This window comes from Pteropus alecto, unplaced genomic scaffold (assembly GCF_000325575.1).
Source record: "Pteropus alecto unplaced genomic scaffold, ASM32557v1 scaffold3, whole genome shotgun sequence".
NCBI classification, from domain to species: Eukaryota; Metazoa; Chordata; class Mammalia; order Chiroptera; family Pteropodidae; genus Pteropus; species Pteropus alecto.
Genome location: NW_006442484.1, coordinates 5,279,532 through 5,307,076, shown reverse-complemented (window position 1 = coordinate 5,307,076; position 27,545 = coordinate 5,279,532). Strand labels below are relative to the sequence as shown.

General features: G+C 39.1%; 1 protein-coding gene, 1 non-coding gene and 1 pseudogene across 2 annotated transcripts in view; 1 reads left to right on the top strand and 2 right to left on the bottom strand.

Annotated features, from left to right (window-relative positions):
• The window catches only part of CLASP1 (cytoplasmic linker associated protein 1), a gene marked incomplete at its 5' end in the record, with an annotated part of 217,294 nt that overhangs the window by 171,475 nt on the left and 18,274 nt on the right, over window positions 1-27,545 (bottom strand). Inside the window, one exon of the mRNA XM_015596443.2 lies at window positions 884-962. Coding sequence (XP_015451929.1) covers window positions 884-962 — 79 coding nt within the window. The remainder of the gene's footprint in view (window positions 1-883; window positions 963-27,545) is intronic.
• LOC112470443 lies at window positions 1,503-1,628 on the top strand. Its single transcript, XR_003043011.1, has one exon. It is a non-coding gene; the product is annotated as a U4atac minor spliceosomal RNA (small nuclear RNA).
• Window positions 4,513-4,633, bottom strand: LOC112470704 (annotated as a pseudogene).

Genomic DNA, 27,545 nt, shown 5'->3' with positions numbered 1-27,545 from the left:
ACTTAGAAGGAAAATGGAACACTATTAAAATGTCAAATGTCTAAAGGTAAGAGGGATTTATATCTGTAGATGGACAGTGCCAGAATGGGAAAAGAGTTCTTGACCTTTTCTAAAAGAGCACACTGATTAGAAAGTTAACAGAAAACAGCAAATACATGTGTGCCACTCGAAACGGAGAAATTCTATACGAAAATGCCTGCACAAACAAAGCTGCTTAGTGTTTATGTTGTCATTATTAAACCTCAGAGGTGAGGGATTTAGAGGTAGCAAAATCATCTCTAAATCTATGAAACCTGTGTTTATTTCATTTTACTAACGTTGTTTTCCCTTCAAAAGAAAAATCATTATTTACTACACACTTGTAGTGACATTTATAATCAAAGTGAAAACCAACAATAATCATCTGGAAGAACTACAATTGCATCAAATTTGCAGGACTTCTCAAAGAGGGAAAACAATGCTTCTCAAAAGGGAAGGGTCGGAGACAAACGACTTGGCACTTAAGTGTGATAGCTAATTTGTATAAGAAATAAAGAGAATTAGCAGTAATACTTTGTATTAGGGCATGAAGATTGGAAGAAGCCAGCAGAAAGGTATGAAGGAGGGAGGGGTTGCTAGCAGATGCAGTGAGGGTGAGCCCAGGAGGGGAGGGAAGGCAGTGGAGCAGCCGCGGCAAGAGGAGACTTAAGGAAGAGGTTGGGATGTTGGCTGGGAGGCTGAAAGGACTAAAAGAGAAAGTTGAGGGGCGGGAGCGAGCAGCAAGGGGGCTGGCTGGGAGGCTTGGGTACAGACAGCTAACTGAAGGACTTGGGGAGAACAAGCAAAGGCTGGGGCCTGGAGGGTAGAGTCTGGAGGGCTGCTCCGCACTTGTCTACAAGCTCACCTGTGCCGATCTGTGCCTTGAACCGATCCTGCAGCCGGGTGACCAGCGCGGACAGGATGTCCATGCCGAGAAGAACCACCTGCAACAGGAAACACCGGGACCCTGTTAACAGCGGGCCTGGGGCTCTGGGTTCTCGCCCGGCAGCTCCCGGGACGCCCCCACATTTCTGCTTCAGGGGATGTCCCAGAGCCCAGAGAGCACATGCCGACAGGCAAGATTAAATTGGTTATCAAGAGGAGGGCTGCTCTTGTACAAAAAGAGTCATTTACAGTCTTAATAGGAAACGGTCGGTGATGAGAAACGAAATAAAAAGTAGCCACATCCCGGCTCCAGTGTGGAAATAAACGCTAAAGCTCCACCCCCTGCTGGCCCCGCCCCAGCGAGGAGCACATATGCAAATTGTCTCAGGGCTGGCGCTTGGGCTTCTGGGTAAAACCGAGAGGCCTCTTCGCGCCCTCAGAAGCCTCAGAAAACAAGGAGTTGATCGTTTGCTTCCGGAGCTGTGGGCAACACAGGTACACCAGCTACCGGGCGGCTAGGCCGGGATTTGCAAATTAGTCACCACAACTCAACTTGGTATTGGCGCCTCCTGCTTCCAGCGCAGACACATACTCGCGTAACCATCCTTTTCTTGGGATTGCGTTACTGTCCAATGAACGTCTAGTGAGGACAGTACTGCTAACGCCTAGACAACACACTCGCATCAACTAGAGCTTTGCTTTAACTTGGTGCAATTTTTGGAAAAAGAAAAAAAAACCCCTTTTCCACGATTTTAGAGTTTAAAAATAGTTTGTACTATTACAGGGCATTAGCTGTCTCCTTTAACCAGTAGGTGGCGCACAAAACACACGCTTACGCTGCTGCTCCTAATGCTAACTTGTTTTAAAGTGTTCCTAGTCTCTTCTCCACAGTGAACATTTCAAATTTTAGTTAACTTGGCTTATGTGCTGCATGTATTCTTTCGCAAATAATTCCTTTCACAAATATGCCTCTGTACTTAAATGATTAGGCTAAGATCCATTGCACCTTTTTCAGTAAGAAGCAGTTTGGCATTGTGCAACTTTATTAAACATGGTTCAAAAATATAGCTGAAGCACAGTCCAGTGCTCATCCAAAAAAACAAATGAATAAGATTCAGGAAATAATAATTATCCTAAAATTACATTAGGTAATGGTAATTATGATCCCTTGCATCTGCCTGGCCCTGTGTTTTGCACCTAGTACGAAGAGCAAAAACTGCAGACTTTTTCATTCATCTTTGAATCCACTGCTTCAAAACTGAAGGAATCAAAATTTGCCCAAAAATCAGCCCAATATGTAAACTGTTCTTGCAAGGGATTGGAAAGTTGAGGATTTCAAAGAAAATAACTTTAAATGTGTTTAAGAGTAGTTTGTTGACAGTTTTTTTTTTTAATATGTACTGGTATAAACCACATTAATGACTTTACTCATGAGCTAGCGGATCAGGTATCACATTTTGACCATTCAAAGAGTACAGTATGGAAGTAGAGAGGAGACCCTCAACTTTACATGACAAACATTACCTCAGCCAGAAGATCAAAGTCAACATCAACAGTCATAAATCATGTTAATAGTGTGTATACTGGATACGATGTGATTAAAATGGCACTTTCCTCTTCAAAACCCATAAGTCCAGTCTAATCATAACAGAAATATGAAATTCCAATAGAGGGACATTCTACAAAATATCTGACCAGTACTCCTTAAAACCATCAAAGTTATCAAAAACAAGGGAAGTCAGAAATTGACACAACAATTAAATATAATGTGGCATCTTGGATGTGACCCTGGACCAGATAAAGGATAAAACCTAAACTATGGCCTTAGTTAATAATAATGTATTGATATTGGCTTATTTATTTTAACAAATATACCATGCTATTGTTAGATGTCAATAATAGAGAGACTGGGTGTGGGGTACACGGGCACTCTGTAATATCTTCACAATTTTTCTGTAAATCCAAAACTGTTCTAAAAATTAAAATTTATTTTTTAAATAGAACAGCCTATCAATTAATTGGAATTGGCTTTTCCCTAATGAAATCCTAAGTATCAGATGGCCACATTATTGGTTTGGGTGGGAGTGTTATTCATTACAGAAATACTAATAATGCTGCCTTCACTTCTCACCACATCCCTTCATAATTCATTCAAGACTAAGATGTAAGGAGCCTATTTTCAGATATGACAGTCCATGTCAGTTAACCTACCCATGGAACTTGGGGGAACACAGACTTTAAGCTTTTCCAGGAGGGGGATCAGAGGTTTACCTTGGTAGGTCTGATCAGAACAAATCTAGCTAAAACCCTAGACTACAAAATCTCAAAAAAGTCTTGCCCAGATAGACTAGGGAGTCCAGAGACTCTCTCTAAGACTTGGTTGGCAAAGGACAGAACACAGTCTCAGGCACCTTCACAGCAGAATAAATAACTGGTTGTTAAAAGGAAGCAGAGGGATTCATATGTGGTCTAATTCACCCTCAGTCACAGTCCCAGTGGGCAAGGAAGGGAATCAAACCCATGAATGTTTATCTTCACAGCCCAGTCCCTTCTCCCATGTTTCCATTTCCCTACCGAAGGGGATAAATGAAGTCATTGCCCAGAAGACCACTCTACTTATTAGCTGTGAAGCCTCTCTGTGCTTCAGTTTCCTCACTTTTAAAATGAGGGAAACAGTAACAGCTATCTCATAGCTAACTGTGTGCATATGAAATGCTTGAGATAGTGCCTGATGCATAGTATGGGCAAGACTACACACATGCTGGCTGTTATCACCAGATCACCGTCATTGCCATTACTATGACAATAGATACTAATCGAAGATCCCATAGTGGCCTATCATTACTGAGGACAAGGGGATAGGGTGGCAGAGAAGGCTTCCCAGAAAGGATTACAGTGCATGATACAGTTTTGAAAAATTTGCCTCACACCAAAGAAAGAGAAGACGTTTAAGCATAGGGAAGAGCTCATGCAAAAGTGGGAGGAATGAGACAGCTGCCAGGGATGGGGAAAGCGCACAGAGCAGAATAAGACTGGTAAATCACAGGGGAGGCAGCTCCAGAAGGCTCTCAGGCAAGTCTTGAAGATACTGGAGAAGGCTACTGAAGAGTTGTCATGGTAAAGTAGGAGTGACCAGAGAGCTGGAGCTTTTAGGGCACTGTGACCACCATGGGGAAGATGGCCTGGGAAAGAGAGAGCAGAGGCAGGGAGGCAGTCAGGCTCCCACACAGCACTTACTGCCTTGAGTTTTCAATAAGGTATTAACTGCATTACAATTGAGTGCCTCCTCCAATATTCTACTAATTTTCTGAGTTTATGCTTGTTTCCCCAGCTAAACTCCTTGAATATAAGGAACACTATGCCTTATAGACCCCAAATTTTCTTAATACATAGCACAATTCTGGGTACATGGCAGGTGATCAATAAACTCCTTCTTCATTGACTTGTAATAAATTACTCTGTAACAGATGCATTCTCAAGATCCAACACAGTTCCTTTATCCTACAACTTTAAAAAAGATATATTATTTTTAGGTGAGGCAACCCTTGGTTGACCTCTCAGATTGTAAGGCCCTTGTCAGTTTACAATTTCTTATTTTTTATTTTTTTACGCCTATAGCACCTGGTCTTCCTAGGTGGTCTCCCATACAAGTACTAACCAGGCCTGACCCTGCTTAAGCTTCCGAGATCAGAAGGGATCAGGCTTATTCAGGGTGGCAATGGCCATAGACTAAAAAGATATGTTTAAAAGGAGATAATAATGGCTCACTAACTCGGACTAACCCATCCGCTCAAAACAATTAAAAAATGCTGGATATAATATAAAAGAACATCTACTTGAAGACATCAGAGAACTAAGAAGGCACAAAGGAATTATCAGGTTACAAAATGTAAGAAAACTAAAATTCAAAGACATAAGCCTACAGCAAATGGTTCTCTCTTGCCTTGGGGCCATTTCTACACTGAAAAGGGGCAACTAAGACACTGAGAATTGTTTTTGATAATCACATGGGTCTAGGAGAACAAAGGTGGGATTCCAAAGCCCTCAAAGACTGGTGGCCCCGGGAACCACCTCCACTGGGCCTGGAAATCCAAAAGGCTATAACTTAGGGGAGTGGATTAGAATTAACATAGCCTTCAAATGGACCAGACCAGCTTCCAAGAAACTAGGTGGCCCAGAAAAGTATCAGTCACTGACATCAGATGAAAGAGAGCTTAGACTGCTGGGCCCTAAAACCCCTGCCAATAAAAACACAAATCATTCCTGGATAAAGCGAACATCTTCCTAATCTAGTCCTCAATTTACTTTTATAAACAATTTTCAAATACAATGTACAAAACAAAGCCAAAGATAATCAGGCACACAGGACAACTATAAATAAAAACTGTAAATAAAAACAACTATAAATAGAAACAAAGGCCCAAATGAACTATGCATCTAAGATTATAAAAAGATGTTAAAATAACTGTTCTTACTATGTATAAGAAGATAAAACACATGACTACATTTGTGGGGCAGATATGACAACTTTTAAAAAGTGATATACATTTTTAAAAGACCAAATAATACAATATCCAAAATTAAGTACTCAATAGATCTGCTGCACCCTGGATATAGATGAAGAGAGAATTAAACAGGAAACCAGGCCTGTAGAGAAAAAAATCCAGAATGAAGCAGAGAGGAAAAAGGATTTTATATTCAAAACAGTAGGTAAGAAATAAGGATAGAAAGAACTAGCATAAGTATAATTGGAGTTTGAAAAGGAGAGATCAGTCACAACAGGTAAAAAGCAATAGCTCACCCATCTGGATCACTATTATTGGGGGAAAAAAAAAAAACAAGTGTTGGTGATGATGCAGAGAAACCAGAACTTCTGTGCCTTGCTGGTAAGAACGTAAAACAGTGTAGCTACTGTGGCAACTGATATGGTGGTTTCTCAAAAAATTAAATATAGAATTACCATATGATCCAGCATCTCCATTTCTGGGTATATACCCAAAGATATGACTCTAACTGATATCTGCACACCCATGTTCCTCACAGCATCATCCACAACAGCCAAAAGGTGAAAACAACCCAAGTATCAAACCAAGAATCATACTCAAGGAGGAAAAGCTGAAAGCTTTCATTTGACATGGGGAACAAGACAAAAATATCCACTCTACAATTTATTTTCAACACTGTATCTCAGGTCCTATAGCTAACACTTTATGGCAAGGAAATATAACGCTTTATGGGAAATATAACTATAGGTAGAAAATCTGGAAGATCTATAGATGTATTATGAAATGCGCAAATTTAGCAAGTCTAAGACAAAGTCAGTAAACAAAAAAATCAAGGAATGCAATGAAAAATTAAATGAATCAAACTACACTCAACAATAAAGAGAAATCTCACAATGAGTGAAAAGGCCAAAGTATATAAACATTTGTATTTAGTTCAAAAACAAGCAAACATAAACCAGAACGTAAGCAATAAGGTGCATATTTAGATGATCAAAGTAAAAAGAAAAGCAAGAGAGTGATTACCATAAGTCAGGACACGGAGTGCTGAAAAAGTTCTAGGCAATTAAACAGCTGTTAGCTTTGTAAAACTCATTAAACTGTGCCTTTGAGTTTTATGCACTTTCTATATATAGCTCCGGATTTTTTTTTTTTTCCAGTTTAAAAACTAGATAAGTGGCAATAATCCTGGACCACTGTAAGCCTGTGATAAACCCTGTTGCCTTACCTATTTTCCAAGGTACTAGTAAACACCAAAATGGAACCCACTGCAGTTCTCTTTCCAGAGCATAAAGTCTGCTCACTGAACAAAGCAAGAAATACTAAATCCTCCCCGCCCCGCGCCCCGCCGAAAAAGTCCGTAAGGGACAAGCGAGGTGAGAACAGGTTGTTTCTAAAGCTTTGAAAGCATGGATTGGCTAGAGTATAGATGAAAAGGCGGGAGGAGTGGGGGGGCGCGGGGAGTAGTTCTATGGAAACTAACACCACAAGGTTATCTGATAATAAATTCCTAACTGGGAAAGTCATGGTTGGGTAGTCAGGTCCCAGACATGTAACTTTTTAGTAAAAGGTCTGTCTTTGCCTCAAGCAAGTCCTGTCCATTGTTTCTGTGCACCTAGGTTAACACACCTTTGAAATAAGCATAATCACTCTCAAGAGAGCACATAATTTTGTTGTCCATCCCATAATCCAATCCCCACTGCCCCCTCTTGCTTTCTCTCACATCCATGTAATCTTCCTTTTGTTCCCTCAAGTTAAAATGCATGAAATAAACTGTAAACTGTTCTCCAGAGCATTTGAGATTTTGCTCCCCACATACATCAGTTTTGGCTCAAATACTCATAAAAATTCTCTACAGGTTTGGGTACTTCTTACATCAATGAGGAAAAATAACATTTCGAACTCATATTGTACTTTATTGTTCTTAAGGCACTTTGGGATGAAGTCATTAATAACCTGAGATGTAGACTATATATATATTATCCCTATTCTGCAAAAGAGGAAAATAAAGACCCGAGAGGTAAAGAGACTTATCCACGTCAAAAAGTGACCAATCTGAAAACAAACTTGAGCCTTTTAAGTCAAGGCCATTCGTAGTACAGCAAAAACACATCAGAAAACTCCACGTCGATAGTCTTTTTCATCTCTTTCTAGCTTGTTTAAAAACAACTTTAAGCAAATCACAATAGTTCTCTGTCAATACCAGATAACCTCTAAAGTCAGCCTCAGCTCTAAACTTCTCTGGTGCTAATGCCAAGTATAGGAAAAAGTACAAGGTCTTTGTAAATACAAATTTGGGGTGCAATACCAGCTACCACCCCTACTGGCCTGCTGAGCTGCTCAATCTCCAAATTTCAAACACTTCATCAGTCAAATAGGAACAATAATACATATGAGGGTTAAGGGTTTAAACAAAATGCCTGGAATACAGTGGGTACTTGGTAAGTACCTGTTTCCTTCTGTATATGAGAACCACTTTAAAAAAATGGCTTACTGTGGAGAGAGAGGTACAATCAGAGTGGGCATAAATCCAAAGTAAGGTCACCCCCAAAACCCATCACCCAATAATAACCCTGTTAATATTGTGTTGACCATCCCTCAAGACAGCTCTGCATGCACACTGTGTTTCATTATATATACTACTGTTCATTATATAGTTATATTATGTATAGTTTTCACTCAATATGCCATGGAAATCTTCCCAAATCAATAAGTATAGATCTATATCTGCATTTTCAGTGACTATATGATATCCTACTGTATCTAGGCATAATTACTGAACCAATCCTCCAAACCCTTATCGACGTTCAGGTCTGGTAAAAATTTTTCATTATTTTAAACAATACTGTGATCAGTAAATACTTCCACACATCTGCTGTTATCTCCTTGAGACAAATTCTGAAAAGAACAACTACTGGGTTAAAAAAAAAAACAAAAACTGTACACTTTATTAGCACTATTTTTAACATAATGCACTAGATGGCCTATGGGGCTACATGCTGCTGACTATGTTTTTTGTTTATTTTAAAAAACCAAATTGCAACCTTATTAAATAAGGAAAAAATTAATTAGCACTCTACACTCCACTCTCAGTTTCAAGAATAACAGCACAACACTAATACCAAAAATGTGTGATAAAGTCAGTGACTTTATGTATTCACATGTGGGATGGGAGAATTATTCAAGCAGACTCAGCCCAAGGTAGATGTGAACCCGAAGTTTGCCTGCAGCAAATTAGAGCAATCATCAATAGGGTGGTTCTTGGAAGCAGAGCCCGAGACAGAGGTTCTCATCCAACATTCTCCCAAACTTGTTGACCTTCAAAGTAGTCACCAAAGGAGTCCTGGGGCATCACCTTAATAATAATGCCACTGGGCAGCTCATTTTTTAAATCCCTCTTCTGGAATGGCCTCTGGAGACAATTTATGAGCCACGAAAGTCTGTAAAATGTAAGTGATTAATATTAGATTAATGAGACTAACAAAGTTATAGGCTTGTTACCTGCTATTGCCCATATATAAGGATTTTACTCTTAGAAAAGAACTTAGGATCATCACACCATCACGATACTTCATTTTACATATGAACAGTGAAAGGACAACTGAGTCAAGGAGGCAAGGTCTGAATATAGTGAGAGGCAGTTAGCAATCTTTGTTTAAAGATGTAGACCAAGTAACCTAAGTGTCCATCCATAGATGAATACATAAAGATGTGGTACATATCTATACAACGGACAAGAATGACATCTGCAACAACATGGGTGGACCTAGAGGGTATTATGTTAAGTGAGATAAGTCAGCAGAGAAAGACAAATACCATATGATTTCACTTATATGTGGAATCTAAAAAAATAATAAACAAACAGAACCAAACTCATAGATACAGAGAACAAATTGAAAGGTGCCGGATGGGAGGAGGGTTGGGGGATGAGTGAAACAGGTGACAGGATTAAAAAGTACAAATTGGCAGTTATAAAAACAGTCACGGAGATGTAAAGTACAGCACAGGAAATACAGTCTATAATATTGTAATAACTATGTATGGTGTCTGATGGGTACTAGACCGATCAGGGCGATCACTTTGTAAGTTATATAAATATCTAATCACTATGTTGTACACCTGAAACTAATATAAAATTGTATGTCAATTGTAACTGAAATTTTTTTTTTTTAATTTTAAAGAGAATATTCAGGCCTCCTTTAAAACAGGAAGGAAAAAAAAAGATCCAGACCAGTCTAATACAGCTTTCAGCAGTGAAAGAAATATTCTATATTTGCACTGTTCAAGACAGTAGCCACTAGCCATGTGTGGCTACTGAGCAACTAAATTGTGGCTAGTGTGAATGAGAAACAGAATTTTAAATTTTACTTAATGTTACTGAATTTAACTTTAATACCTATGTGAGGCTCACGGCTACCATTGTTGGACAACACAGCTCTAGACAAATGGTGCAAACTCAAGCAGACAAAAATGAGGCCAGCTATATGGGGGAAACAGAGGCCCACAGAAACCTGGATACCACTTAACACCATGTGGAAATAAAGGCCAGTATGGTCAGATCCCCAAGTTTTAAACACTGGCGATTTACTGAACAAATTTTAAAGGACTAAGGAGCCCAGAGAAAACACATTGTGAGTCAAATCCAGCCAAAAGATCCCTAAATCTGCAACCTCTCTCATCCAGATACAGCTCATAAACAGGAGATCCGGTGCCAAAATATTCAGTTGCCAAAGGAAATTTTAAAAGATCCAAGTTTCCCACTTGGGCTTTCAAAATTCTCCCTACTATGCTTCCAAGCTGATCTACCCAATTCCTCTCTTCCAGCAACCAGTCAGTCAGCAAAGCTCACAGCTTTTCCCCTTTAGGGAGTCTCCTAAGAGTCTCCCTACTCCCCTCCTCCAAGGCCCATGTCCCAGTCCTCCAAGAGACCTTTCCAGCTAGCCCAGTCTAGGAGCTCTTCCAGCCTCTTGATTCTCTCTGGGCCAAGGCCTAGACCTCTCTCTAGCTGCTTTACATGCACACTACCAATCTCTCCAAAGACCACAACTATTCATCCCCATCCACTTCGCCAGAGATATAGCAATGAGGGAAATTAACTGTTCAGTTGCAAATATTCTCTTTATTATCTTATTTAATCCTCACAACACCTTGAGCCAAATACCACACCTATAAATATCCCTACTTTACAGATAAGGAAATAGGCAACTGCGCAAGGTCACTCAACTGTTAAAGTGGCTCAAATTATATTCATTAAACCATTAGTCTTATAAAAAGGCAAGCTGAAACACTAATTTTGTAATGACACTCTCAAAGTCAAAATCGCCTTCAGGTGTGCTTTATCCCAGAGAAACATCTGCCCACTGGTTGCACTTGTGGCAAAAAGCAGGCATTATTCATAATAGCCAAAAAGTGATAATAATCCAAATAACCATCAACTAGTGAACATATAAACAAAATGTGGTATATCCATACAATTACATACCATTCAACAGTAAAGAACAAACTACTGATACATGCTATGATGTAAATGAACCTTGAAAATATGATGCATACTGTATGATTCCATTTATATGAAATGTCCAGAAAAGACAAATCTACAGAGACAGAAAACAAGTGGTTGCCTACCGCTAGACGTAAGAATGGGAACTAACAGCAACTGGATGAATTCATTACACCTGCCAAAGGCAGGTTATTTGTTATTTATCTATCCGGAAATGCTCCCATTGTAGAAGGAAGCAAAGCCAAGGGTCAGGAGCTGTGAGTTCTGGGTGTGGACCAATACAACCAAGAGTTCATGATGCACACAAACCTCAACAATGGGCCAATAATCATCCACGGTTTTTCTGAATGTGCTATGCTCTTACTTAGATGCTCCTCTCTCGGAGACATTTTGCTTTCCCTCCTCTGCCTGTTCTTGTTCCTCATTCAAGGTTCACTTCAAGCGTCATCAATTCCAGTGCCTTCCCACCTATATCCACTAACCCAAGATAGAATGCTGTTTCCCGCACACCCACTACACACTGCTCTTCTAGCTGTCAGACTCAGCTGTGACTTCTGGTTTTTCAAACCATCTATTTCTCTAGCACCTAGAGTCTGGAATGTAAGCTTCCTATAGGCAGGTTCCATATCTTATCTGTGTCATCAGCATCAACCATTATGCTAATAAATTTGGGAAAGGTGGTTGGATAAGACAGATGGATAACTATGTAAATAACATGATTTAAGCATTCCATTGAACAATCCCAAATACAATGACTGCCATCAAGATATCATCACTTTATCCTATTTGTACCCTTGCTTCCACCCTTTTTCTCCTTCTATTTTCACCATACAACCATAATGTCCTTTTATAAGGTAAATCATATGTTGATGATGGACTCCTCCATACAAAACCTTCTGGCTCCCCACCTTGCATTAAGAGCTGGTCTTTATCTTAAGAGGTCTCTACAAGCCCTCACAATCTGACCTCCGATTCCTTCTGTGAACCCACTACTGCCCTTCTCCCTCTAGTGGCCTCCTGGCTGTTCTCTCTCTGCCTGGAATTCTATTCCCCAAGATATCCACATAGCTTGTGCCAGCATGACATTAAGCCTTCGTTTAAATGTCATCTTTTCAGCCAGGCCCATTCCAACCACCCCACTGAATATGCACGCATGTACATACACATACTCCCTCCACCCATTTGGCTTTATTTTTCTCTAGAGCACTTAGCACTTTCCAATATTCTATAAAATTCACTCGGTTAACTTGTTCATGGGTTCTTTCTCCCACGAAGAATTTAAGCATCTAATTATCCACTTCTAGTCCAGAACCTTACTTGTTGAATGAATGAATGAATCCCATTAATGTGCCTTACTGCTCACTTGGAAAAGTGTCTTTCTCTCTAATTCAAAATTAGGTTGAAATGAAAGAATTACTTCTGATATAACTTCTGTATGTCTTTAGGCTAAAAAGTGAGGCAAAACCACAAATAGTGGAAATTAGTACAAATAATGCACCATGAAAGCAGTGGTACCATGTAAGAAGCCTGCACTAGGTCATGAGATCTAGATTCTAGTTTTGCCACCAAATGACTGTGCATACGAGTCACTTCTCCTCTCTGGGCCTCAATCTACAAAACTAAAACTAGTGGTCTCTAAGGCCCTGCAAGCTCTGTGGTCTGAATTCTGTTCTTCATTCATCCTGCAGTGGTACTCGCTGCATATGCTGTCAAACCCAGCTGCTGGACCTTGCCCCCAGTTTCTACTTCTGCCTTTCTCAAGAGCACGTGACAGAACTCCTGCCTGGATGACAGTTCAGATAATAAACTCTGTCTGCACCTGTCTCACTCAGTTGATCGCTTAAAGCAGTGACTTATAATCTTTGACTAAACATCCCTATTAGAATACCTAATATGTATATCTGTTTATAATCATATAATCTACTGTTATATAGCTAGACTGTAAAATAATAAAACATATGTAAAATAGAATACTTTTGAAGAATAAAATTGAAAATCAATGTACGAGGTGTTGTCCCACGCCCACTGTGAAGCCCATCAGCTAAAAGGTGAAAGCAACCAGAGGGTAGGGAGTGGGGGTGGTGGGGAGAGTTAGACGGGGTAAAAGGAGTCATATATATAGGGGGGTAGGGGTAGGGTGAAGTGGGTAAAGGGGATCAAATATATAGTAGCTGAAGAAAACTGGACTTTGGGTGGTAATCACACAACAGAATATATAGATGTCAAATTATAATGTACACTTGAAAATTATATAATTATATTAACCAATGTTACCCTAAATAAACTTAATAAAAAATAAATAAATAAAAATAAAAGGTGAAAGCAACAGCATCTGTGAAGAGCTTTACTTCACCGAACTGGACATGAGACAATAAAAGAACAGAAGGCAATCCTCCAGGCTCCCACCTCCTAGGAAGCATCTTACTGCCAATCAGAAACAAAGTGACAGTTAAAAGGATGATCTTCCCAGTCTCCTAGGCTCCAAATTATGAAGAATTTCAGAGCTAGCCAAATTTAGTCACACTGCTCAGAATGTTTCACGGGAAGGACCTTGTGAATCGAAGCTTTCAACACAGCCTGGGACCTTAAAAACATTTTATGAAAACTCAATCCACTGGACGGCACCAATCAGCAAACTATTTTTTGCAGAGAGTACCCAATAGCCATTTCATCTGAACTCAATGAGAAAGGCAAGATGAGGTATGGACCACACCGGGTGAGAAATGCAAACCGCACAACTCAAGACAAACCCAGCAGAATGCTCAATCTTCAGAAATTCAGAAGTCCATGGTGGGGGTAGTCAAAGCAACAGAAAAAGAATAAGCTTTGGAGTCAGAGAAAACTGGCGTTCATATTATGCTAAGTGAAATAAGTCAGACAAAGACAAATACCATATGATTTCACTTATATGTAGAATCTAAAAACCAAAATAAATTAACAAACAAAATAGAAACAAACTCGTAGATACAAAGAACAAATTCATGGGTGCCAGATGGCAGGGGGAAGGGGAAATGGGTGAAAAAGATGAAAGGATTAAGAAGTACAAAATGGCAGTTAAAAATAGTCATGGGGATGTAAAGTAGAGCACAGGGAATATAGTTAATAATATTGAAATAAGTGTATACAGTGTTGGGGTGTACTAGACTGATCAGAGGGATCACTTCTTAAGTCATATAAATGTCTAACTGCTATTGCTGTACTCCTGAAACTAATATAATATTGAATGTCAACTGTAATTAAAAATTTTTTTTTTAATTTTTTTTAAAACTGGGATTCGAACTGTGGCACCACCAAACTTACTATCTACGGGACCTGGAGAAAAGTTAACATGTCAAAAGTCCATGCCCCATTATCTGTAAAATGGGATACCTAATATCCCCTTCTGCATGTAACTGAGAAAATTACTGAAGCAATCTATTCAAACTACCTGGCCAAGTGAATCACGCATAGTAAACATGGCCTTTGTCCTCCCCTTCATTCCTAGGTAAAAATCATGTTCAAGAGTATTTGTAAACGTTAGGCAAAGTGAAATAAGCCAGACATAAAAGGACACATATTATATGATTCGAGATTCACATATTGTATGTGAGGTACCTAGAATAAGCAAATTCTTATAGCTAGAAAGTAAAATAGTGGTTACTATGGACAGGACAACAGAGGAGTTGTGACAACAGTGTGCAAGTGTGCTAGGATGAGGTGGCCAAAGCCTGGTCACTCGACTGCCGAAATGTGATATGGTGGACAGACATGCATGGAACTAACTAAATTCAGTGTTTTAAACCAGTTTGGATAGAAAGTTCTTTTGCTTGGAACTAGAGTTAGTGTCAGGTGCTAGAATTACCATTTGCAATCAATCAGAAATCTTAAAATAACTAGAATACTGTAACTGTCCATTACAAAATAAGTGCCTTCTGTATCATAAGTTCCTAAAATATTTGTAAAACAAATGTATTATCATGCTCTGGATTTTTCTGAAGAATGGGAGATAGGAAACTAAATAATAAAGGTATAAGAAGGGGTAGTAAGAGGGAGCATCCCAGGGAAGAAAAATAAGATAACAATGCCTAGCACTAGAATAAAAACCCCCAGTATCAGAAGGAAAAAAACTCATTTCTGCTTTTTATTATGATTATGACTGTGAGTATTACCTATGAGCGACTAAAGAACTGGAGGAAACATCTTTCAACAGATGAAAAATATCTTATTAGAAACCAACAGTATTAGAAACCAGAGGGAAAACCCCAGGGGCATTCCTATGAGAGGTAGGACTAGGACTGCGACACAGGATATTCCAATTACCATCCTGACAAGCCTTAGCGATATAGTAGGAATAGAGAAAGAAAAAGAAGATAAGGGAACTTAAAAATAAGTTATTATTTGCAAATAATAACTGTCTACTAAGGAAATCCAAGAGAATCACCTGAAAATTAGAACCAACAAGAGTAAGTAGCCAAGTCTTAAACAAATATAAAAAATTCTATACCTTTTAATGATTTAAAGCAGAACCAGAAAGAAAGGTTAATAGAAAAAATCAAATTCACAACTCCAACAAAAAACATATAGCAGTTAGGACTGACCTCTAAGACTTATATGAAGAAAACTAGAATTTTTACTAATGGGCATAAAGAAAGCACAAATAAATGAAGAGAAATGTCATATTCCTAAAAGGGGAAGAAAAAAAAACAAGTAAAAAAGAAACAACAAACTGAACAAAAAAATCTGTAAAATATATAGTGAAGGATTACAGTCATGATATTAAAAAAAACCTACACGTAATTAAGAAAAAAATAAATACAAATTTTGTTAAATGGACAAAAGATGTCTAACAGAATTTATTCTATAAAGCACCAATAAAAATTAAAAGTTGCTCTATATCATTTGTACCCAAAGAACTGCAAATCAAAATAATGATATACCATTTATAACCTATCAGATTGAGATAACTTTTAAAAGATTGATAATCTACATTTTTATAGGCTTCAAAGAAACAGACACTAGCATAAGCTGCTTGCAAGCTTGATAACTGTAAATGATACTGTATTTTGGCATACAATTTGATATCTATCCAATTTTTAATATGTATAAACTTTGACCCAACAAGTTTATCTCTAGAAATCAATTTCAGAAACATTAACACAAGTATGCAAAATAGTAACAGCGTACATACAACGATGGTTACGATGGCATTGTTTGGTAAAAGGAAAACATTCAAAATAATCCTAAAAATCCATCAATAGGTAATTGGATAAATCAGTTATACACAGATGTGTGTTATTTGCATAATTTAAAACGATAATAAATACACTAGCAATAAACAATCCAAAAAATTAAATTAAGAAAACAATTCTCTTTACAATAAGTAGCACCAAAAAAAAAAAAATGCTCAGGAACAAATTTAACAACAAAAATAAAAGTATAAATCTTGTACACTGAAAACTACAAAATATTGTTGAAAGAAGACCTACATAAATGGAAGGACATCCTTTGTTCATCCTTTGTTAACCTTGTTAAGATGACATTACTCCCCTTAAACTGATCTACAGCTTCAGTGTGTTTGCCTTGTTCTGCAGAAAACGACTTGAAAAAATTTTTGAAGCTGACTTTAAAAACATATACTGCAAGCTGGAGAACAATATGTATGGTATGATCTTATTTTTTCCAAAAACTTACATGCAATGTTTATGTGCAGGTGTGTTGTATCAAGGGGAATAGGTCTTTCACCTGTGCTATATACATGTCTATATTATGAAATTTTCACAAGCACATATAATTTTGTAGTTTAAAAAAGTCATAATAAAAATGTTTAATATTTAAAATTTTTAACAAATAAATTTAAAATCTCTAAGGAAAGCCTACCAGGAAGGAATAGAAGAAATAGAAGCTAGATGATGTGTGCATGTGGATTCACTATAACAGTCTCTCTTCTTTTGTATAGGTTTAAAATATTCATAATACAAAATTAAAGAAAAACAATAGAGGTGTGTATATCTTTGATCTTTAGAATCCATATCTCCTAATTACCTAGGAATCAGGATCAAAACTCATGATGAATGTTCTGGACAAAGGAATCCCTCACTGCACAACCTATCCTAAGGCTTTCTTTCCTTGACCCTAAATATCACTGTGATTAACAAGAATACCTTGCAAGGCACTGATCTTGTACAGCCACTGTCCAAGGAAAACACCGAGGCAAAATAAAACAATAAGACAAGGATTTGGAGTTCAGATGAGGGTAAGTGAGCCCAGCCTTCTGAAATACTGTGCTTCCAGGAAAAAAAAGGGGGGAGGGGGAACACTCAGGTATTTAAAGGGTTAAAAAAAGTTATAATTATTAGTATGTTCACTATTTTCTTTTGCGGAAAATCATCGGCTTCCTCCCATGGCTGGCAAATCTACAAGGGTTATTTCATTTCTGCAGGCACCAGGATGCTAAAGTCAGAGGTAGAGTTGTTTTCATTAGGGAATCAGCAACTCACAGTAAAGGGATTCAAGGTTTTCGTTAATGTTAGGGTTTAAAGTTAGACAAGGTGTTCTTGTGCTCTGTGGTTTTGCTCAGGATGAAACGTTTTTCCTCTGACTATGGTACTAATGTGTCCCAATAGGTTGCAACTTAAAATGGATTACTTTACTATGGACTCTAGTGAAAGAGCCTGACACGTATATTGCCCTTTCTCCTCAGAACAAGCCTTGTATAGGAACCCAGCACAGGAACCCAGGCAGGCAGTCTACCTGCAGAGCCCGATCATAACCACCTGTTGTCCTGCTACACTGCACTGAAAACATCTGCTGAAAGAGATGAGTTCTTCCAGGACTGGGGAAGCTGACTTAGGGAAGTAGTTAGCCCGTGACCTTGCATGAAGCAGTCAAAAAATGTGGGTCTCCCAACTACATCTCTCATGCCTTCTCCTGTATTCTGTCTTTCGCTGATTTATCTAGCCATCTGGCAAAGAACAAATAACCCCAAAACCACGTCAGGCTAGAACACAACAGAGCTGCTCCAACACCACTGGACTCTGTTTTCTCCCTCCATAAAAAATCAACAGTATAGAATATTGAACAGCTCTTCGAACACTTTCAGATAGATACAATTTGGAAACTGCTCGGCTTTGGAGGTATCCGGGAACTCTTTAATAATTTACTGGGGATCAAACACAAGCACTGAAACACAACAGGCAGGTTTCACTTAAGCTGCGCTTTTGTCACCTCGGTTTTTGCTGTTCAGGTTTTTGTTTTTAAGTTCTATCTTTCCATGATGTGGCTGGGTATAGGGAATCCTGTCCTGCCTTTGTTTGATTTTGTTCTTTTAGGACCTGGAAAGGAAGCTACCAGTGTCTTCTAGATCTCAGTCTTTCACTTGTAAAATGACTATCTGATGACTTGTTGGAAGTGCCTGCATCACACTGAAAAAAGAGGCAGGTAAAAGTAATGCGATTTTATCAAAGTGGGCAAGTAACAGTTTCAAGAGGGAGGAAGAATAACCTCACTTGTGGGTTGAGCCCCTCCTCTTCCATTCCAGAAGTTCATTCATGCTTTCAAACACAATGCACGGTAGCCTTGCCAAAAAATAAAAAAAATTATACATGCCTACATACTTAATGAATTCATTTATGAAAAATAAGCCCACTTGTTCCAGCACAGAAAGCTTAAAGGCAGGAAAGAGAAATCAAAATAAATTTGCTGCTCTAATCAGTCTCTTGGAAAACAAAAAGGCCCTGGGAACTGGGAACAAATTCTCAGCTCTGGGGAAGCCAGCTTCTTCTGTACTACCTCCTACGCATACCTAATTCTGATTTCAAATTTCAAAAGTAGGCAGGACACATTTTGGGGAAATAAACAAAATAGAAAGGGCAAGGAATGAAAATAAAAGTTCAAAATGGAATTACTTCAAAGGAGGAATTCACTGCCGGGTCAAAGACAATGATAAAAAACAAAAGAAAGAGGGAACCTGACCATTTACCCACTTCTCTGGAAATGCTCCATTAGGATCCACATTCTATCCTGAGATTCTGTCACTTAATCTCTCTAGTTTAGCACTAAATAATCTCATATTATGGTTTGATTTCTGTAATTAGGGCTTCTCCCTAACTCAAAACCACTTAAGATGAACTGTCGAAAGTTTTAAGCAGAAAGGACCTCAGACATCAACCTGTGCTTGGTTTTCCCTATCTCAGGGGCAATCTTATCACCTGTGTTCACACCCAAATCTGAGGGGCTCCAGAGCCCAGCTCTTTCTATGGCACTTTGTTCCCTTCCCAGTGGTGGAGAGAAGTAGGAATCAGAATCCAAAGACATGCCAGTTGAGGACAGAATACCAAGCACACGTTTTAATCAACCTTTACTCCCGATAGCCCATCAAAATGATAGTACAGAAGTACAAAAGATTATTCCAAAACAACCTACAAAACTGGGGGCTAAGGAGAGCTCAAGTGGCCACCAGCAAATGAAATTTTTCTCCAAACACAATTCTAGAAGAAGAAAAGAGAGAGGATGCCACAACCCAGAGTATGCTCCAAGGGGGCCACAGTGGAATAAAACGTCGTCCTTCTGGATCCTAAATAAATTCTGGGCTTCTGTGGGCAGCTGGAAGGCATCAGGGACTGGAACACAGGGATAAGTAGAAGGACACATGGCAGACAGGGGGACTGTTGAGGGACAAGTAGACAAGCTGTGTAAACAGGTGGTGAAGCGGGCAGGGAAGGATTGTCTACGGGCAGGTCAGGCAGGGCCCATTAGGCTCAGTCCTACAGTAAGTGTTCACATGTCTGCCTCTTGCCACTGGACTGAGTAAGGTAACCAAATAGTTTATCATCCACACTAGGGAACTCTAATACAAAGGGATGTTATTAACATCAGGACGACAGGCTTAAATTGGACTATCTACTTTACAGTAGACACAGGTCTCCCTAGGCAGGAACTCGGGAATCCCTCAAGGCAGGAACTAGGTTTACTCTGCTCCCTATTCTCCAGACTAAGGAGGCTCTCGATAAATATTGGCTGAACGACTGATATGACTACTTTCCTCAGTAATTCTAAATTTGCCAAAAGCAATGTGTATTACTCCTACCAGGGCTGCCTTGTTAAAAATTCCAAGAGGCACTGTCACAGGCATATGTGGCAGGTACATTCCTGTGAAAGAAAGAACACTTGCAAAAACCTCTTCGTATGATCTTTAAAATGAAACTATTCCACATCTACAGCAAACCAAAGCTCTGCCCTAAAGCCACCTCCCCCACTGAACTCACTGTGACCTGCCATGTTTACCCTGTCCCAGGCTGAGAAAGGCTGTCAGAGAGCCCCAGAAGCTGCTTTGACAGCTGCCGCCCCATGCAGAGAGCCTAGAGCCTTTTTCAGGAGGGCAGCCCCACCTCTGGTCATTTTCTGGCTTAGTAACTCCAAAGATCATCAGTCACGACAAGATCTGCATGCTCTAGTCCAGATGTCTGTAACAACACTGAGAGTCACAATACACAAAAAAGGAGAAAGATTCTAAAATGTGTTCTAAGTCCTTTCCCTCTGGGGATCAGTTTGTCATAAGTCAACCACAGGGAAGTTACCCGAGGGCTGGGATCTGTTGCTGTTCAGAGGAGAAAATGCCTGGGAAGCACAAGTTAAGATTTCCTGCAGGGTGTTTCAGGGAAGGCCAGAAACTAGCTTTGTGGGAAGAGTGAGCACTGGACTCCAGGGCCTTCATGACTCGTCGAGATTAACAGCTGTGAGTCCTATTAATGGATCTCCAGCACCCCTCTTATATTTCACTGGTTTAATCCAAGCTACCAAATAATTCTAATGAGACCAGCCCATAAACTGTTCAGATACCTATGAAGCAACGGTTTCAAGGTACTTCCACAATGGGATGGGACTTAAGGGGCGCAGGAAGACAAAAGTGGAGGAAACCAGTGGAATCTTTAGCCAGACCTCAAAAAGCCTTGCATTTCTTTGGTTCCATTACCAGAGCGCATGCTAAGGATATAATGTGAATTCTCATTTTTATAAATCCTGGAATTATTTTATGAACCACACAATTATACTGCACTGTACCATGTTCTGTGTTACACTATACTTTGTGTGAAAAGTACTAGTTTATTAAATGTAAACACTATCATGGAAATGATCTGGATTTCCCTGAAAAGTTCCATTTTCCATGGAACTATGACTGGGAGCTAAAGAAGTATCGTTTATAAGCCTAATTCCTCCAATGTCTGCAGACAGGATTTCCTTAGGTCAAGGAGATTCAAAGTTCCAAAAATAGTAGGCACTGTAGAGATAATGAAATCCATTTATTTTATTGAGGATTTACTGGGTGCAAAGCACAAGCTCAAGTCTTAAAATTATTCTCAGATGTCATTATTAATTTTAATAATAATACCTACAGTCCAATGCCAAATGCTCAAATTATTACCGAACTTTCTCCTAACATTCCAATAACCCACTTCCAACATTACCTCATACCTCATTGAACTATTTCCTAGTAACTCCTATTTGACCCAAATCAGCTTAGACACCATCCTAACTTTTTAACTTTGCAAAGTACAATTTTGGAACACCCTAGGAGCCTGCTCAAAAATCTTCTATGCTTCCTCACAGCCTGTTAACAAAAAACAGCTTCAATGCCTTGGCATGGCATTCACATCCTCCAAGGTCCAGCACCAATCTTTCAGGTGAAGAGTTTGGGTTCTGAACCCAGATAGCCCAGTTTCAGATGCCAGCTCTACCATTTGTCTTCCCCATGTAACAGTAACTAAGAAGACAGTTGTAAGGATTAAGTAAAATAATTTGCCTAAAAGAGCTCAGCACAGCCCTGGTACATAAAATGGTTCAATAAACATTAGCTATTTTCATTATCCCCAGCTGCCTTTTCATTGAACAAATTATTCGAGTATTAGTATGGCTCAAGCCTTTTTCTAAAGGCTTGGCTTACAGAGTGAACCAAACAAAGCCCTGCCCTCCTGGAGCTTCTACGTGAATCGAGGAGGGCAGTCACCAGACTGACCCCAAGTAGAATCCTCCTCAGCCTGCTCCAGCCACAACAGCTTTCCTCGGACACCATTTTCACCTTAAATGTTCACTTCTACCTACCAAAATCCTGCCTATCTTTTAAGATCCGGCTCCTGGGCCACCACTTCCAGGAAGCTTTTGCTAGTCTCCTCCACAGAAAACCTGGACTTGAGCACTCTTCGTTTGCATCTCTCTTAACTGAGTTAGCTATAACATAAAACACCTGGTCCTCATACACAAACCAGACCTACTCTGCTATAATCATGTGTTTGAAGTCAGTAATATCCCTTTTCTCGAAACAACTGGCACATCTTATCTTCTCAAAAAAAAAAATTGTGAAATGGGCAAATAAATCTCTAACCTAATTATTCTATCATTGTCCTACAATGAAGCCAAGGAACCCAAAGAGAAATCTGGACTATAAAGAGGTATTAGGAAAGAAAATAAATAGAGCCCCATATACTGCCAAGAGTTCAATGATGTATCTTGGCTAAGAGATACCGTGTCTCTTTATGTAACTACCTTTGTCTTCTTATGTGGGGTTGGTAAACTGGTAAAGTTTCAGCGGACAGGTGACCCTCTAAGACTTGCATGCTTTTACACCAGTGAAACAAAACAGAGATAAAGATTAAGGCTGTCCTTTTCTTAGTATTAAATTTTCACTGAAAGCCAAGAGAAAAGGGCCAGAACAGAAGGATTCTTCCAGAGGACTTCAGACTTGGCATGGCATTCACACCCTCCAAGACATGCTCTCAGTCTCCATAGCCAAATTGGCCCAGCCTGAATCAGTTCAAGTATTGTCTCTGCCCAACAGGGTCAGGGAGTCCCAACTTCCCCGCCTCATGGAACCCTGGGGGCAATCCCAACCACTGCACCAGGGTAAGTGGCCTTCACACAGGCTCAAGGACCTCACACTGGAAAGGGCCAATCAGATAACTGAGAAATGACTGAGAAAATTCAAACTGCCTTGACTGCAGACTGAGAAAATTCAAACTGCCTTGACTGCAGATAAGGAACATGTTGTAGTCTAGATAGGTAGACAAATGAAAGAAACAACTCTTTAATAACCATAACACAACTTTAGCAAAGACTCCCTCTAGCACTAAGGTGAAGAAAAGAATGAGTCCACCTGGTCTTTCCAGATATCTGAAGACTGATTCCAAATGTCTGAACATTCCATGCGGTTAATGGAATAGACATATCTATTACACAGAATATTCTCGAATTCAACCTTTCTTGGTATCTCAGGGTCAACATTACATAGTCACTGTGCTAAGCTGAAGTCCAAGAGTTCCTTTCCCAGGTCCTACAACCCTAGTAACAAATCAGAGGAAGACTTCCATAATTTGCAGGCCCTTAGTTGTCTTCTACCTCCACTTGCTGCTGGAGACACTGGAAGAGATATACTCTTTCAATAAGTTTTAGTTGGGAAGGTGGCAGAGTTTGGAGGGACAGAGTTGATAAGGTAAGCTCCTAGCTGTTCTGAACTGTTATCTTATATTCTCTAAGCCAGAATGCTTAAATGCTTGGTCTCAGGAAAGCCATGGGCCTTCCAGAGACATAACGGTTCATTTACTCAATAAATATTTATTGAGCAGCCAACTGTCCCAAGGACTATTTTAGGCAATGGAGATTTGTAGTTAAACAAGACCAGTAAGAGCTCTGCCATTAGGAAACATACATTCAAGAGGGGGCAATTTCAGACAGGGATAAAGCAATTGGCTGAGGGTAGCTACAGAGGCCAAGGAAGGCTTCTTAAATTGTGAGATCTAAGGTGAGACCTAAATGGTAAGATGTAGCTCATGACACAAAGATCTGAGAGAAAGCTGATCAGCCATCAAAAAGCAACTTCTAGAGACAGAAAGGCCAGGGTGGCTGAAGCACGGGAGTGGAAAGAACGAGAGACAGAGAGGTCATGGGCTCAGGTCATTTATACAATAAGGCAAAGTTTTTAGTTTATTCTAAGAAGACAGTGAAGAGGGCTAAACTGAGAAATGATGGAATCCGAGTTATGACTTTAAAAGATTATTCTGAATGCTGTATGCACTGGAGGCTCAGTATAGCCAATATTGTTTTTAAACTGTGTTGCCATTACAATATTGCACAGTAGCTAAGAGTACAGACTTTGGACCTAGAGTTAGCCACTTAATAGCTATGTAACTTTGGGCAAATTATTTCCTCAATATGTCTCATCTGTAAAATGGAGATAAACATGAATTTGTAATCGTTGTTTTAGTTTCAGTTTTATTTTTAAGGGCAGAAGAAAAAAAGGGGGGTATCTAAGGGTCTAAATGTCACTAATACTGTAAGCACTCATCGTCAAGAAGCCTCTAGAGCGTATCAGTCCTCTCTCTCCCTCCCTCAAGTCCCCTCCCTCCTTCCCTCTCTGAAAGCAGAATATAATCGGCAGGATCTTGCTAATAAAGTGAAAAGTGCCCCTCCTTTTCACTGTCAGAGGCCACTGCCTCCGCAGGAGGAAGAAACCCAAAATGTGAGCTAGAGCTTAGTGTACCACTCAACAGGACATTGCTTCATAAAGATGAATGCAATTTTCTCTTGGCTAAGGAAGGTTTTCCTTCTCAAAATGAAAAATAGCTCTGTGGCTATAGTTATCCATGCTGAGCATTTGAGCAACATGACAGAATCCCACGCGCCTGATTGTTCATTTCTTACAGCTGCAGACAGAATCTAATGAACTCTTAATGATCCACAGGGCTTCTAGCCTGCCAGGCATCCTCTGTCACAGAGCTACATAGTTTTAAGTATTATCAAGAAGCCCAGCTTCTCCTTCAAAGAGGAGTGGGGTGCGAATGTATCAATATTTCTTTTATAATGTCAAAGCTACACTTTATATTTCTAGATTTCCTTCACTGAGACCCTATATAACACTCATGATTTTTCCTTTAGAATTTTCTGAGAACTAATCACAATTTAAAATCAAGTTCTTAAATTACTAACAAAGGTTAGGATGGATGCCAAGGCATTCATTCAACCAAAACTCATCTTCCGGATTTATTGGATAGGAAGGAAACAAGGAATATTTCTGGCTGATTTCCAGGTGTCTCCTCCCACTACCTACTCCTCCTTTCATCTTCATAAGAGATCAAAGTCACCAACCCATGGGATTTAGAAACCCATCAGAATCCTCCTGCTTTACAGAATCCTCCTGCCTTCATCTCACAGCTAGTCCCTCTCACAAAACTAGACTGTATTAGAAAACAACTATAAGAGAGGAAATTGTCAAAGTGATTTTTTTAAAGGACAAGGCAGATTAAACAAAAGATACAAAGAAAAAGAAAAAACCATCACAAATACAGGCAAGCAGGATACTTATTACACCTGAATATAATTAAATTTAACAAGCAGTTACTATATGCTGGGTCCTACTGTGAAAACAAGCACAGTTTAGAGACAAAGATAAAATGTGGCCCTCGCTTGTAAAACTATTGCTAATGTAGTTAAAACAAGTATGTAAATGACCAAAATGTAAAGAAAAACAGTCTGGCAATGTGAAGTGTGGTCCAAGTGCTGTGGGAACATCGACCATTGAACAAGTAATCTCAACTCGGAAAAATTGGCATGGGTTTTACAGAAGCCACAGCATTTAAGCTAGGTCTTCACCTATACAAAAGAGTTTGATAAGGCCAAGAAAAGGTTGAGGTTGGGGGAGATTTTAAATTCAGTGTAACTACAGTTGGAGGGAATGTTGTGGATGAAAAGCAAAGAATGACATGTTTGGGACAAATATATTAGAGGGCTTTGAACATCATGCCCAGGTGTTCGAGCTTTCTTTTGCAGGCAGCAAAGACCTCAAGTTTCCTGAGCAGGGATTAGCATAATAGATATGTATTTTTTAGAAAGCTTACTTGACCTGGAGTACGAAATCAGTTGGAAAGCTTCAACGGGCTCCGAAAGAAAAAAGTAGTGTCTTATTCCTATGTTAAAGGGGGACTAGAATGAAAAGAAAGCAAAAAGTCTGCAAGATATTTCAAATAATCTGTGACATTTTCTTTGATTTTCTGCCATTTTCGAATAGGCGCATGGTCACAAATATGGAAGGGAAATAGAAAAAGAATTATTTCAGGGAGAAAAAAACTACTAAAACTTGACAATTGGCTTATGTATGCTGAGGAAGGAGGGCATTTGAGGTACAGAAGTTAAAAATTAACCCCACACTTCTACTGATGGTGTTTGATCATGCCTCAAACCTAAACTAAAACATAGGAGGAAAGGAAGCAATCTTCTAAGGTCCATCTACCATCTTCTTCCAATCAATTTTTTAAAAAGGGAAAATCAATGATATTAAATCTAGTTCAGGTTCCACGAACTCTGAACTCCTTAATGCTCATGAAAACATGGTTTTCTAAGCAAAGGACTAACATAAACAAAGGAACGTGTAAACAAAGTTGACAATGGCACATGGCTCAGTTTTCAAGTATATTTAAAGTCATTTTTAAAGTGTCCTTGACATGCCAAGAGTGCATATGCTAATAAATTAATTCTCTATTCTTTATCATTTATCTGTCAGATGTTACTGCACTGGATGGCCCCAAATTATCATGGTCTGTATTACTACGTTCACTAGAATTAAAAGGAAAACTGTCATTTTCTTTTTATTCTATAAATCAATTCTCTCATATTAAATGTGATATTTGTTCCTATTACCCAATCACCACGAATCTGAAATGCTGACTTAGGAAACATTTCAGTTTAAAAGCCAACAGACACATAAATGAGTACAAATAAAACTGCACAAATCTGAGTAAGATTGTTGGGTTGTATCAATGTCAATATCTTGGTTATGATACTGCACCACAGTTGAGCAAAATGTAACCATTTTCAGGAAACTGGATATTTGTACAAAGGATCTCTCTGTATTATTTCTTATGTAGATCTATAATTACCTCAATTTTCAAAACAGGTAAATTCTTAAAAAAAAGAAAAAAAGGGCAGCTCTGTCCTGTGAAACCCTAATTTACTTTGGCCATACAATAGACTATCAACAAAAATGTAGGCTTTGAAGCTAACTGCTTATAGGTAAAAGCACAGACATGTATCAGATTCTAAATCTAAGTGACCACAAAATAAAAGGTAGACTATAAGAAAAAGATAGTGAACAGAATAATTCCTGTATCTCCAGCTTTACATCCGGCCCTCTAAGTAGAAAGGGCCGGTATTATCATTACTGCTCCCATTTTACAAACAGGAGAGCAAAGGCTCAGAGGGGTAAAGTGATCTACCCACGTTTTCACACTAGGGTGGAGCTGAACAAAATCATATGTTCATAATTTAGTGTAAAAATGCCAAAAGGAAGTCAAATTCCCTACTATGAGTTAAGAGAGGAAGAAAGGGAAGTAAGGAGATAGAGAGTTGGAAGGTTAAATGTGCCCAAAGTGGTATTATTCAAGCAATATCATCTTAGTAGTAAATAAATAAACCAAATTCATGACCTACTCAGAGGCTTCATACTAGGAGGAGACAGTTAAAACCGTGCCCAACACTAGAGGGTACAAATTCCAACCTACGACTAAAAAAAAAAAAGAGTGATGCTACTAAAAGCATAAACACAAGCCAAGGCAAACCCCTGAAGCCTTGACAGAAAGTTCGCTTTAATGGCAAGGTATTATGCAGTCTGGCTTTCTCTT